Source organism: Diceros bicornis, chromosome 17, assembly GCF_020826845.1.
Source record: "Diceros bicornis minor isolate mBicDic1 chromosome 17, mDicBic1.mat.cur, whole genome shotgun sequence".
In the NCBI taxonomy this organism is placed as follows: domain Eukaryota; kingdom Metazoa; phylum Chordata; class Mammalia; order Perissodactyla; family Rhinocerotidae; genus Diceros; species Diceros bicornis.
Window position 1 is genome coordinate 58,354,381 of NC_080756.1, and position 14,692 is coordinate 58,369,072.

Genomic DNA, 14,692 nt, shown 5'->3' on the forward strand with positions numbered 1-14,692 from the left:
CTGAAGCTAGGACTGCCGAACCCAAAGCCCATGCCAGTTCTCAGGAGAAATAAATAAACCCGGGAACCCCTAGGCCCAGAGTGGGTGCCACTCCTCTCCTCCTCCATCCCCGGGGAGCACAGAAACCACCGTTTGGGGTGGAAGCGGACAGCCTGTCTCCGAGGCGGTCGCCACCCAACTGGCATCCTGGCTGGGGAGGGGTTGGAGGCAAGACTCCCAGAACGTCAGAACCGGATGGTCTCAGAGACCACCACTCCACCACAGACCTCTGACCAGCCTTCACCACCAAAAAGCATGCTGCGTGACCCCGGCCTCACCACCTAAACTCCACAGGCCGGCTCCAGCACCACTCCTGCCCTCCCTGTCTTGGGCTCCTAATCTGGGACCAGACTCCCCAAGCAGCCAGCGTGGCCACGGAATCCACGTCCACCAGAGATGGATGGAAACTATCTAAAGAGCTCTGACTGTCCCCTCCCAACCCTTCCAACAACCCAGTCACCTCCACACCTAAAATCCAACCCTGGGCTGGCCTGGGCCTCCCTGTCACTGTCCTGGGCAGTGGCAGCAGAGGTGGCAGGGAGTGCAGATGTGTCATGCACACGTGGTTGCGGGTGCACGCACAGGCATGCACAGAACCGAGAACCCACACGCCTATCCGCAGGCCTCCCAGTGTTGCCAGCAGCAGAGTGCAGGGGCTTGAGTGGCAGCAGAGGGACAATCCCATCTTGAGCTTCAGCGTCTGGCGACCTTCCTGGCTGAGTGCACTGGGGCGTTGGCTCCAGAACCGCCCGAGATGCATCCCTGGGGCTGCTTCCGGCCTGCTTCCCAGACTGCCCCCCTTCTCTCACAGTCCCCCGCAAGGCTTATACAGCCAGAGTAGGTCCTCTGAAAATACACAACATCTGGGGTTTATTTGGGGTTGCATTGCAGGTTCAGGCACAGTTTGTTCCCGGGTAGGAACAGTCATGACCTCTCAGCTCTCTTGGCACTTCAGGGGGCTGCCCCTGCAGGTCCTCTCCCCACGTCCCTGCACACACGATCTCTTCCCCCCTCCCTGCTCCCCGAGTCTCTTATTCTTTCACCAGCCGGTAGATATGGTGCTGAGCCCCGTGCTCGCTGGCTGACACCTCAAAGACATATGCAATGCACAGCAAAGTCTCCTGCGTGTCTCTGTTGGTGACCACCTGCAGGTGAGAGACAGATGAAGGTCAAGGCCCCAGAAGAAGGCATGCCATTTGCTCTACCCACCATTCCACTCCTGCCCCAGACCCGCAGCACCCCCACACCTGCAGGATGGTGAAGTTCTCCAGCACACTGTTCATCATGTACTTCTCGGGCAGGTGCTTCAGCTTGTGGATGAAGTTGATCATGTACTCACAGAGCGGGGACCGGTGGATGCGGTACGAGTAGTGGCCATTCTCATAGCGGGCGTACTCTGTCTGCAGGACCCAGGGGACAGCAGGGCTTAGAATCTCTTTGGACCACCTCCAGCCCAGGCCCAATTTCATGAGGAAGCTCCACGACCCACTCACTCTTAAAAGGGAAGAAAAGACAGGAGGCCTGGAGGCCCTTGAGAACAGAACCTCCCTCCTCCCTCAGTGACAGGCAGAAGCCGGGCATCGGAGGAAGGAGCTTAGACATAGGAGTAGTGGCAATAGGTGAGACGGAACAGAGTGACAACTCGATCCTGGCTGCACGCTCAAGTAACATGGGGGAATAACACTGTGTCAGGGAACTGTCCTGTATTTGTATCCACACACACATACACGTGCACGTAAAGCGATGGAATCTGAATCAGACTGGTGGGTTGCATCAATGTCAACTTCCTGGTTGCCAACGTTATACTCTAGATATGCAAGACGTTGCCACTGGGGCAAGTGGGTGAAGGGGACATGGGGTTACACTTGCACGTGGAGCTACAATTATCTCAAAATAAGAATCACTTAACAGTACATAACTGGAGGAGCTTTCCAAACACGCTGCTGCCCCGCTTCGCCCCTCGAGGCTCTGGGCTCTGTGCTGCGGAGCAGGCTCAGGCACTGGGGTGTTTTAAAGCTCTGCAGGTGAGCTGAGGTGCAGCCAGGCTTGAGAGCCAGGGATGGGGAATGCCTATGCCCTGCTACTAGCCTGGCATCCGGTTGTGTTTGACATGAGGTGGGTTATCATTAACTGAGAGACCATGAGAGACTTAATTAATTCAGACAAATTTGGGGAAAGAGCTGAGGATAGGGACGAAGACCAGCCTGAAATAGTGAAAAGGTCTGTTTAACAAGAGTGCAGGGTGGCCTCCTACCTCAACCTTCTCTACCACCTGCTTGCCGAAAGAGCAGACCTTGGTGGAGCACGTGATTATCATGTTCTCGGGACTCTCGTACTGGCTGGAGACCCCGTAGAAGGAGCTGCCTTCATCCTCGATGTTGGTGTTGAGGTCTGCCTGGAGGGAGACATGGGGAAGCCAAAAGCGGACAGGTAAGTCAGTGGGGCCCTATCGGGGGTAGAGTCATGGAGTCCTCTGGGGCCACAGCCCAGGTGCTAGGGCCTGGAAGCAATCAGGAGGGCTTAAAAAGAACTTGGGCAGTAGGGTCTCAAAAAGCTTCCACGTTTCTCCACATCCAGGCCGGGTGTACAGTCAGGCTGTGTTGCCTAAACAATGGAAAAAGAGAACACTGCGACCTGCGTTAGTTTCAGGCCACTGCTGCCCACTCAGGTACGGACACACCAGCAGGTGGGACCCCAAATCTGTCTTTAGGACTTCAAGACCCTGCCAATGCTCTTTCAGAAATGGCTCTGGGGGCTGGCCTCCCACCCATCTCTATGGCATCGCTGAGTCCAGCCACCCTTGACCTTTCTGCATCTGGTTCAGCATCCAGACCACTCTCCCCAGTGCTAGTCTTCTTCCCCTTGGTTCATTCTCTAGCTGCTCTGCGAGTTCTCTTCAAAATAGGAGTCTGACTGCATCACCCTGGTTAAAACCCTCTCACAGAGCCCCTCTGCCACAGGAAGCAGGGTCTCACTCCCAGGCCGGCTGACGAGGCCCTGCTCCTCTGTACCAGCTTCTCGCCATTCCTCACACTGGCCTCTCATCCCTCCCCTGCAGAAAGCAGAGCCTAAGGCATCTTCTGCTGGAAGCTGTGTTGATTTGAGACTTTCCTCTTAGAAAAGGTGGAGCGAGCCTCAGTCTCATACAGGTTCCCTGTGGAGGAACAGGCAGGATCACAGTCTCAGTTTGATCAGTGAGGCTCGGGGGCGGGGGGGGGGGGGCAGCCCGGTGGCGCAAGCGGTTAAGTATGCGCGCTCCACTGCGGCGGCCCGGGGTTCGCCGGTTCGGATCCCGGGCACCACCGATGCACCGTTTGGCAAGCCATGCTGTGGCAGCGTCCCATATAAAGTGGAGGAACATGGGCACGGATGTTAGCCCAGGGCCAGTCTTCCTCAGCAAAAACAGAGGAGGATTGGCAGATGTTAGCACAGGGTTGATCTTCCTCACAAAAAAAAAAAAAAAAATGAGGCTCGGGGACCGTAGGCCTTGCCCCAGGCCACACAGCTGATAAGTGACAAGCCGCAAGCCTGTGCGCTCCAACTCCAGTGCTTATCCCAACCCAGCAGAGAGCTACAGGTGGGCGGGAGACGCTGGATGAGACAATTCCATGTGTTCACGACTGTGAAGCAGGAACTGTATTTCTGAAGCCCTAAGCCACTTAGGGGTCCCCATCCACAGAACAGAGGCCCCACATCGAATCACCCCATCTGAGCCAGGGGTGCTAACTCAGAAGAAATGCACAGACAGATTACAAAAGGCTTATTCTTAAGGCAAAGCCTTTCCTCCCACGCACACAACTAGTCCAGAACCACTGCCAAGCTGGACCCAGAGTGTGGACCTATCAATGCAGTGGGAGCTCCAGGCTTCCAGAAAGATTCGGACACCAGGCTTCTGACATCTTCTGCACAATGACAGGGGGATCCCCTGAACCCCAGGAACGTTCTGGCATGATTAAGGGCCAGACACAGGCAGTTCTGTTACTGGCCATTAGGGGATGCTCAGTCACTATTTCTCTCTCCTCTGGGGAAAGAAGTCTTCCAAGAGCAAGGCCATTTCCTAGACTGGCAGGGGGTGTTAAATGTCTTAAGGCACAACAGAAATACTATGTAGCCACAAGAAATGTTGAGAAGGACCTATAGTAACCATTGTGAACTGACTACAACATATTATTGAGTGGAAAAAAGAAAGCAAGTTATGGAACAGAATGAGTACGTGTTACTTTCACGATGAGGAAAAAAAGGCTGTTTTCATGTTGAAACAGAATGGCATATGTTTTAGTGTGCCCTGTGATGCTTTAGTGAGGGCATTAGGAAAAAAGAAAAAAGAAGAATTACAGCTGCATTCAAGACAACGTTCAGTCTCTGAAATAAACAGTGGTACTGTAAATGCCTCTACTCCCACCCCTGGCTGGCCCGTCTCCCCACTCTGGTGGGAGTGGAGCCAGGTGGGCAGGGCGCCCAGGATCCCGGCACAGGTGGACCAGCCTTTGGTGGGCTGGAAACTAACTGCAGCTGAGACTGGCCTGAGGCCTTACAGTTCAATATAAGGTGAACTAGGACCCAAACCTGGCTCCCGTCTCCTATTTTCTCTACCCAGCAAGTCACACGCTCCTCCTCGGAGACCAAGCTTGTTGGACTTCTCTAAAAGGGGCTGAGGGATAGTTTGTGTGCTCTAGACACACTGCAGCTAGAAGAACAGAGAAGAACTGTGGACCATGCCTGAAAAAAGGCTAGCAGGAAGGCCAGCTGCTGGGAAGGGCAGTCACCTGAACATGGGGGGACATTGGGCTTCCGGGAGGTGGCCAAGGGGCCAGGGCATAAAATGATGTCTCTGACTTTAGCCACTGCCGGCCTCCTCTGATTAATGCCACATTCATGTACCAGCTTCCACAAGTCCTACTATGCCCCTACTGGTTTCTTTTCTTTTTTTTTTGTGAGGAAGATCAGCCCTGAGCTAACATCCGTGCTAATCCTCCTCTTTTTGCTGAGGAAGACCGGCTCTGAGCTAACGTCTATTGCCAATCCTCCTCCTTTTTTTTTCCCCAAAGCCCCAGTAGATAGTTGTATGTCATAGTTGCACATCCTTCTAGTTGCTGTATGTGGGACGCGGCCTCAGCATGGCCGGAGAAGCGGTGCGTCGGTGCGCGCCCGGGATCCGAACCTGGGCCGCCAGTAGCGGAGTGTGCGCACTTAACGGCTAAGCCATGGGGCCGCCCCTACTGGTTTCTTTTAAATCAACTTACTCTTATTCCTTAACTCCATGAAATCAGGGATTCTATTTTTTGAACACAGAGGAAAATAATTACATAACTATTAAAGAAATGTTTATTCATGCAACACCTAAAAGAACGCTGTGCACCAGCCCCAGTCCCTCCCAGGCTCTTCCCAGCACACGAGGCAGCAGCTGCCTCAGCCCCAGCTCCCCCCAGCGATCTGGACGTGCCCTTCATCACCCTGTGCTGGCAGGATCTGTTCAGATGGCCTTGCCCCTTCCAGATGGTAAGCACCCTGCAGGCAAGAAATAAGCTCTCCCCATGGCTTGGGCAGAGCCCAAGGTACAGGGTGGGCTTTCAATAAAGGTCGCATGTGGCTGTTCAACCTCTCACCTCCGGGGGGCAATGGGTGAGAAGAGAGGTCCCTTGGTCACAAGGAGGGACCTACAGTCTCCTGCTTACCAGGGAGTCCTCTGAGCCCAGCTCCGCTCCCATCTCAAACACACTCCAGGGTCTTCCGTCATCACCTCCCTCTTACGGGCCCTTCCAGTCACTCAGGCACCATTTATCCCGCCCCAGCCCAGCACAGCTAGGGGCAGTGGGAGCCCAAAGAGGCTGAAACACTGTCTCTGCTCAAGGAATTTATAACTTGTGGGAGAGCAAGTAGAATAAGTGAGCTGGTGGTTGAGCAGGAGAGAGCAAGAGAGAAGGGGGTGGGGAGACAGATACTCCGAAGTGACGATCCACAGTCTCCCCAGAACCTGCCCTGTGCTTACGCTGCACAGACCCAGATTGATGCAGGCCAGTAACAGAGACAGAACACCCCAGAATGCCTCCCCTTATCCTTGGTGCCCCATCCTTCTAATTACAAGCCCACCCTTCTCCTGCAGCTACCCTTCAGGCATTTCCTGTCCTCCCTATACCCCCACTTTAAGCATCTCCCCAAAACAAGCTTGCTCCTCTACTTTCTCAGCCCCAGAGGACAGCTGTCCCCACATTTCCCTGTGAGGTGCCCCCACCACTCGCCCTCCTGCCCTCTGCATGCCCCTTTGCTCCCTCCCTCCACCCTATTCATAGCTGTGGTGCGGGTGGGCAGCGCACAGGCTGTGCCTGGAACAGGTGTGGAGGATCGGGTGACTGACAGATGAGCAGGACAGCCGCAGCCCGGGTGTGGGGGCCAGAGGGGGCCAGAGGGGCCCAGACTCATTGTCATGTGCTGGTATGTGCCTAGGAGAAATGTCAGGGCCCAGAAGGGAACAGCAGGCTGGGACGGGAGGACAGTCTGGGCAACTCTCTGCCCTCCACGGCCTCAGCTCAGCGCTGCCCAGCAGTTTCCATTGGCAGACTGGTGTTAACGGCCACCAGTGTTCGAGTCCCCTCTCCCCACCTGTCCCCCGGCCCCAAGGACAGAGGTGGCCTCTGCTGGCCTCATGTTCTGGGGAAGATGGGGGCTTCAGCTTCTCAGTCCCTGCCCCAGACCTTGCAATACGCATCCACATCCGAGGGAGCACAGCCTCACACGTCAACGCTGCGCCAGAAGCCATTTCCAGCTGCAAACGATTTGACCTGGCGGTCTAGGAGCCTATCAACTACTGCAATCCCACCGATAAGGAGAGCAATCTTCAGTGGGAGGGGCTGGGAGGCTGGGCCGGGGACATCAAAGTCCTCCTCCCACTCCATGTGGGCCCTGATGAACGCCCCAGCCTGTGTGCTCAAGGCCTGGCGGCCAGACTGAGGAACCTGCCCGGCAGGAAAAGAAAGGAAGGCTTGCGGGCAGGCGGCATTGTTTCCTGGCCTGAGCAGCTTCCTAACTATGTGTGGCCAGTCTCACACTAGCTGAAGGCAGGGGAGGGAGTGGCCAGGGCAGGACGCAGGAGAAGAGGGTTCCAGATGGCTGAGGATGCCGGAGCTGCCAGTGAGGACACCATGGACGCCCAAAAGTCTCCTGGTTAGCAAACAGGAGCTTTTCTTCTCCCCACCTCACAGATTTGTACTTCCCTGGTGTCTGCCCTCCCCACACAGGAGGAAGAGGGACCAGACAACTGCCAATGTGGCCTGGCTGCCGCCATGCCCTGTCTCTGATTTCACCCGTCCTCACTCTGCCCGAGCCTCTGGCCTTCAGAGAGGGCCCGGCTCTTGGGGCTCAGGCAAGCGGCAGGGAGGAGGCAGAAACACAGCCTCCCTCCATTGCCAGCTGACCCCACACACATCAGGTTCTCAGAGACACAGCACTCTGCAGGCCCTCAAGAACAAACTGCTGATTTTTCAGACAGAGAAACAGGCCCAGAGAGGCCGAGACTTGCTCAGGACACAGCTCTCGAGCGGCAGAACCAAGACTAGAGCCTCTACGTCCCAGCTGGGGTCCACTGCTGCCCACCTTGCTCTCCCCTGATCCGCTGGAGGGCCTCGCTTGTGGCCCACCAGGCTCCCCTGCATATGGTAACTGCCCCAGGGCCCCGAGATCCGTTCTGGATTCTCCCACTAGGAACGTGAGCTCCTGGAAGACAAGGGCCACGTTGGGTCCACACAGCACAGGCTGTGGCCACAGCCCACGGCCGGAGCACAAAGGCCACACGGGGAAGCTGCCTAATCATGTTTCCTTGGCACCAACTGATCCCTACCTGCTCCTCTTTTCCCATCAAGCCCCACCTCCAGCCTCCCCAAGGAGTCAGCAGGAAGGAGAGGACATGGGCGACGAGCAAGGCTGGAGAAGGACGTTCTAGTTTCTCCTCTCTACCTGCCAACTTCAACCTCCAGGCAGGACAACCTCGTCGTTTTCTGGAAGGGAAGCCTGGGCTCTACCAAACCCAAGAAGCCCCACTGCCCAGCTCCCAGTGCTGGCACAGCGTCGGCTCTCTCCACGCTCCCACTATCCGCCGTTCCTCGGGGTCCTGGGGTCCTCAGTTAGGAAACCCAGACCCTCCCCTAACAGGAGCAGGGAGGCACCAGGACCCTGCACGGAGCGCGCCCCAAGTACCGTGCAAAGAAGGACCGTCTGTGTCAAGGTTCCAAGCACTCAGCCGGGAGCCGGACCGCCTGGTCTGAATCCTGGTTCTGCCACTGTGACCTGGGTGACTCTGGCACCTCTCTCTGGGGACGTGGCAGGGACGAAACCTGCTAATACATGTAAAGTGATGAACAGGGCCTGGTACCCTCCGCCACCTGCCCCGACCCACCTCACAGCACGTGTGCAACAAGCACGACCACAGGAAAGAGGCTCAGGCGGCTGGGTGTCTCAAAGCCAGGCCCTTACTTACTCCATGCCCCAGTTTCCCCCCAGTCTGTGAAATGGGGGGCAGCCTAGGATGGTCCTCATCTGGATGGTGGCTGGAAGAATACAGAATATCATCTCCAACTAAAAGAAGGCAGGAGGTGGTGAAGAGGGCCCCAAAGACGCCATCTCCCCCCTCCAGGGCAGTGTTCCCACACATGCCTCCTGCCACCCAGGCCTCCCTTCTGGCCCTAAACTGCACCTTCAGGGAAGCTGAGTCAGTGCGGGGAGAGCCACAGATCACCTCACCCAAGCTCCTTCTCCCGAGTCAAGGAGAAGCCTGGACAGGTGTGGGGGCCGCAGGGAAGGAGCACTCGAGAGGGTGTAGGCTTCCCCAAAGGAAAGACACACAGCAGGAAATGGGAGTTGCCACTGCTGGCTGTGCAGTGACAATGCTAACTGGCTGCCCACAGCAGAGCCTCTGGGTTCCAATTCCCACGTGCAGGGCTGGAAGGGAGAGTAGGAAGAAGAGAAAGGGAAGTGAGATGGTTTAAGCCCTTCCCCAAAATAGGAGAACAGCATCCTGCCATACAGCACGCTCTAGAGCCAGCCTTTCCGGCCCAGGTCCTAAAGAGGCAGACGTCTGTCTCTTGCGTGGCCTGCACTATAGCAGTCTCCTACTGGCTTCCAGTCTGGATGGCCGATTTATCCAACTAAGCACAACTCTGGCCATGTCATGCCCTGTTCAAAAAACTTTAGTGGTTCCTCATTACCTAAAGAGAAGGGATGGTAAATATGTAGTAAATGTGCCATTATCGCCCCCTGCTACACCTGTGGCAGACATTACCAGTCAATCCAGCACTTTCTCCCCCTAGATCCTTCTCAACCCAGCATTCCAAACAATGACTACCAGTCCTTTGGAGGTGACACTCAGATGAAAATCTATGTTCTTGGACATCTGGTTAAAATGGGAGACTGACCATACAAGCTCATTTTTACCCCTTCCAGAAAGCCAACTAGAATGATAGCAAAGAACTTTTTAAAATGTGCTGCACCACAAAGGCGAAGACAACGGAGAAGAGACCAAAATGACAAGAGAGTTCAACAAACTCGAGAAGACTGAAGGCGGAACAGAACTAGAAGGGATTCTGTGGGGAAAGGAAGCAAAAGGAATTACAACCTAAAAGTGCCTTCGGAGGGGCTGCAGACAAGATGCAGGCTGATGTAAACGAGACGCCCTCTGCAGCCCAGGACTGGAGAGACCAGGACAGTGGGCCGGGGAGGCACAGAATACGACACAAGGAACCGACTGAAAGTCTGCACATAGTGGTCAGGCCTCCAGGCCGACCTCTCCCACCCATCGGAAGAACACGGGATAATCTTCTCCAGAAATTAAACAGGAGGGCTTCAGTTTTCAGGGATACTTGGCATGTTAGAAGAGGGCTGAGACAGGGATGAAAACAGGGGAAGTCAGCGAAACTCACATAAGAAATGGCTGAATCCCCTAGCCCTCTCTCTGCCCTACTCCTTGAATGCTAGTGACCAGGTACATACCTTCCAGGGGGGAAACTAAAGGAGTCTTCTCTAGAGAAACTGAACCACCTCAGGAAAAAAAGGTCTAGTAAACACCATGACATTTATTGGTTTTCCTCATAAAACAGCTGGTTCCCAACCCTAATCACCTGAGAGTGAAGCCACCAGGCGATGAGTTCTCCTTGCACACAGAGCTCCCTGTCACTGTTAAATATGGACAAATGGCACAAACAACAAAGGAAAGAACAGATTGGACTTCATCAAAATGAAAAACTTTTGTGCTTCAAAGGACACTATCAATAATGTGAAAAGAGAGCTGACAGAATGGGAGACAATATTAGCAAATCATATATCTGATAAAGGACTTCTATTCATAATATACAAAGAACTCATAAGTCAGTAAAAAGACAGGCTAATAAATAACCCAATTTAAAAATGGGCAAGGGAGCTGAACAGACATTTCTCCAAAGAAGATACACAAATGACCAATAAGCACATGAAAAGATGCTCAAGATCGTTAATCATCATGGAAAAGCAAAGCCAAACCACAACGAGATATCACCTCACACCCATGAGGATGGCTATAATCACAGAGAATATCAAGCGTTGGTGAGGATGTGGAGAAACTCGGACCCTCGTATGCTGCTGGTGAAAACATAAAACGGTGCAGCCACTTTGGAAGACAGTCTGGCAGTTCCTCAAAAACGTAAACAAAGAGTTATCATATTTCCCAGCAATTCCACACCTAAGTATAAACACAAGAGAAATGAAAACATATGTCCACACAAAAATTTGTACAGGAAGGTTCATAGCTGCATTATTCATCATAGCCAAAGGTTGAAACAACCCAAATGCCCATCAACTGATGAATGGATAAACAAAATGTGGTATATCCATACAGTGGAATATTATTCAGCCATAAAAAGGAACGAAGTCCTGATACATGCTACATTATGACTGAACCTTGAAAACACCATGTTAAGTGAAAGAAGCCAGAGACAAAAGACCACGTGTCTTTTAATTATAATTAAAATTCCTTTTATATGCAATATCCAGAAAAGGCAAATATATAGAGACAGAAAGTAGATTAGTGATTGCCTATGGCTAGGGGAGTAGACGTGGGGAGTGAGAGCTAAAGGGTTTATTTGGGGGTGATAAAAATGCTCTAAAATTGACTGGTTGCGCAACTCTATGAACATACTAAAAAACACTGAATTTTACACTTTGAGTAGGTGAATTATATGTAAGTGAATTATATAGCAATAAAGCTGTTAAAAAAACATGGACCAAAAAATATGGCCAAGGATTATAGACATTTGAGAAAACCCTCCAACTTGAAAGACTGAGACCAAAACAGACAGAAAAAAAGGATTAAAAGGAAATAAAGGCAAAGAAGGGAGAAGAAAACTTAAAAAAAATAACTTTTACTCCATATCCACAGAAAGGCAAGAGAAAAACTGTAGTCATGAAACAAGATCAGGATGCAATCAAAGAACAAGGAGCTCTTAAAAATTAAAAATTTTGGGCCGGCCCCGTGGCTTAGCGGTTAAGTGCACGCACTGCGCTGCTGGCGGCCTGGGTTCGGATCCCGGGCGTGCACCAATGCACCGCTTCTCCGCTGAGGCTGTGTCCCACGTGCAGCAACTAGAAGGATGTGCAACTATGACATACAACTCTCTACTGGGGCTTTGAGGGAAAAAAAAAAAAAATTAAAAATTTCATGGTCAAAATTAAATATTCGATAGAAGGTGAGGCAGAGAGTGCCACATGTTCCATTAATCTAATTCACCATTAACTGTACAATGTACCATGGTTTTATGAACCACTAAGAAAGAAAAATGCCATCGACTGAACTATGACAACCAGCAACTGAAAGTCTCATCCATCTGCTATTCTATTACTAAATAGAACCCTGATTTTATTCAGAATGGCAATTTAGTTAACTAAAAGAGCACATTTTCCTGGCCCCTGTCCGCTAGGTACAACTAGTGAAGTGTTGTGTGGGACTTCCAGGAAGGCTCCTTACAGGGAACTAAGTTGGTTTCCTCCTTCCTGATGCCTGGAATGATGGCTGGAACTCTAGCAGCCATGACCTTGAGGACAAAAGCCACACACTGAGGATGGCAAATAGTCAGAGAGGGGTCAGGTCCCTGGTGATTTCATGGAGCTGCTGGACTAGCCCTGGACAGTTTATCTCCAGACTTACTGCAGAAGAAATAAAAACAAACTATTTATTTATGCCACTATTACTTTAGATTTTATGTAATATGCACTCTGATATACTCTTAACTATTTCAAAAAAATCAGACAATAAAGTTAAGGAAATCGCCAAGAAAATGAATTGGGAAATAAATAAGGAAATGGTAAAAATCATAGAGGATAAGTCCCGGAGATCCAACATCAGACTAATAGGGGTTCCTGGAAAAGAACACAGAGAAAACAGAGGGAAAGAAATTATCAAAGAAATAATACAAGTAAATTTCCCCAAATTAAGAATTACTAATCTCATGATTAAAAGTGCCTACCAAGTGCCCGGCTCAATAATAGGAAGTAAAAAAACACAGATCCCAAAGCTCGTTGGTGTGAAACTTAAGAACATACTGGACAGAGAGGAAATGCAAAACTTCCAGAGATCAAAACAAAAACAAAAACAGAAACAAAAAACCAGTTTACATAACAAAGGATGGGCAATTGGAATGCCATCAGACTACTGGTGTTAGAAGACAATGGAGCAAGGCATTAAAACGTGATTCTTGAAAATCATTTCTAGGGAAAATCATTTGTGATCTAGATTCTATACCCAGTTAAACTGTCAATCAAGTACAAAAAAAATGACATTTCAAAGAGGCAAAGACTTGCTACCATGCATCTTTTCTTAGGAAGATACTAGAGAAGGTGTTCCAGCAAAATGAGGGGGACACCAAAACAGAGAAACATGAGATCCGGGGAACTGTAGACTGAACTCAGGAGAGCAGTAAAAGGGGGTCTCCCAAGGACAACAGAGAACAGGCCAGGAGGAAAACCAGTTCAAACTGGAGCAGAACAGGGCATCCAGGAGGAAGAGCTCCAGGAGAAAGGCCGATTGATAAATTATTTGATAGGTTTGAGCATTTGGAGAAAAACAACTTTTAAAAATTTTGTATGGTGGTTATGATGGAGTAATTTGTAAAATTTTAATAACACGCAAGTGACGTTTATTTAGAAATATGCAAATGAAAAAGCCATTTTTTTTGTAGGAAGAACAAAAAGTTGTACAAGAAATGAAATGTAGGGGCCAGCCCCGTGGCTTAGTGGTTAAGTGCGCGAGCTCTGCTGCTGGCGGCCTGGGGTTCGGATCCCGGGCGCGCACCGATGCACCACTTGTCCGGCCATGCTGAGCCCTCGTCCCACATACAGCAACTAGAAGAATGTGCAGCTATGACACAACTATCTACTGGGGCTTTGGGGTAAAAAATAAATAAATAAAATTATAAAAAAAAAGAAATGAAATGTAATCATAATACACTTCTAGGCTCCTTGGTGGTCAATTTACATTGTCAAAAAACGTAAAAATTTTATTGCTTTGACTAAATTATATAACTTATTGGATATGATAATAATGGGATGATGAAGAAAAAAGTGGTATAACATACCTAATTTTTTTCTACCATAATGTCTTAGGCGTGATCTCAAGGTATAGCAGTATAAGCATATTATTTAGAACTAAGGAGATAAAACCCAGAATAAACAGTGAAAAGTTATAGCGATGGCCTCTGGGGATGAGGATTGGGGATGGGAGTAGTGGGACAAGACTCTGATGCTTTTCATTATAAACCTCTTGGTATTAATTAATAATTAACTATGAGCATGCACTGATTTAAAAATAAGATAAAGTATGGGCCAGCCCAGTGGCGTAGCAGTTAAGTTCGCATGCTCTGCTTTGGTGGCCTAGGGTTCACGGGTTCGGATCCCAGGTGCAGACATATGCACCACTCATCAAGCCATGCTGTGGTGGCATCCCACACACAAAATGGAGGCAGACTGGCACAGATGTTAGCTCAGGGCCAATATTCCTCACCAAAAAATAAAAACATTAAAAAAAAATAAAAATAAGATAAAGTAAAAGAAACTATTACCTATTTTTCATCCCAGCATAGATTAAAAACCCAGACTTTCGTATGATCAAGACCTAACTGACTTTTTTCATTTTATTTTCTATTATTCCCTCTCATACGCCTTTACCCATGACTTTCCCTCTGGAGCCCACTTCCTTATGCCTCCCCCAGGCTGTAACTGACTTTCTCCGTCTCTGCCTAATAGTGCTTGCCCACCCCTAAAGCCCAGGTCCAACTTCCACCCTGCCCACACAACCAGCTGTCTTGCAGAGAGCAGACACTAAGCATCTTCAAGATCAGGGCCCTGAGTTTCAGTTCCAGCTCTTGCCTCTTCAGGAGAGAGCTGGCCCCATGGGTTTGGTTGTGGATGAGAGCAAGGCTAGGAGTTCCTAGCTGGGGGCCTGAAAGCCACCTGGAATTATATACAAACTTTTGGGTGAATATGCCTATTTCTAGGAAAAGTAAAGCTTCCAGATAATCAAAGTGGTCTGGAACCAGATAAAGGGTAAGAATCTCTGAGCCGTCTCCTGGGCATTAACAGAACTGCAAGGCACTGGGAAGAGGAATGTGGGCAGAGCCACCCCGGCCCAGTGTCAATGCTC

The 14,692-nt window shown here is 50.6% G+C and overlaps 1 protein-coding gene across 3 annotated transcripts in view; it reads right to left on the bottom strand.

The window, feature by feature from the left end:
• Positions 1-881: 881 nt before the first annotated feature.
• Positions 882-14,692, bottom strand: part of TEAD4 (TEA domain transcription factor 4) — a 38,750-nt gene continuing 24,939 nt past the window's right edge. For all 3 annotated transcript variants that reach the window (XM_058559048.1, XM_058559047.1, XM_058559049.1), the window contains 3 exons: positions 2,294-2,434; positions 1,287-1,439; positions 882-1,184 (listed from right to left, as the gene is read on the bottom strand). In XM_058559048.1, coding sequence (XP_058415031.1) covers positions 1,071-1,184; positions 1,287-1,439; positions 2,294-2,434 — 408 coding nt within the window. In that variant the 3' untranslated portion in view covers positions 882-1,070. The remainder of the gene's footprint in view (positions 1,185-1,286; positions 1,440-2,293; positions 2,435-14,692) is intronic.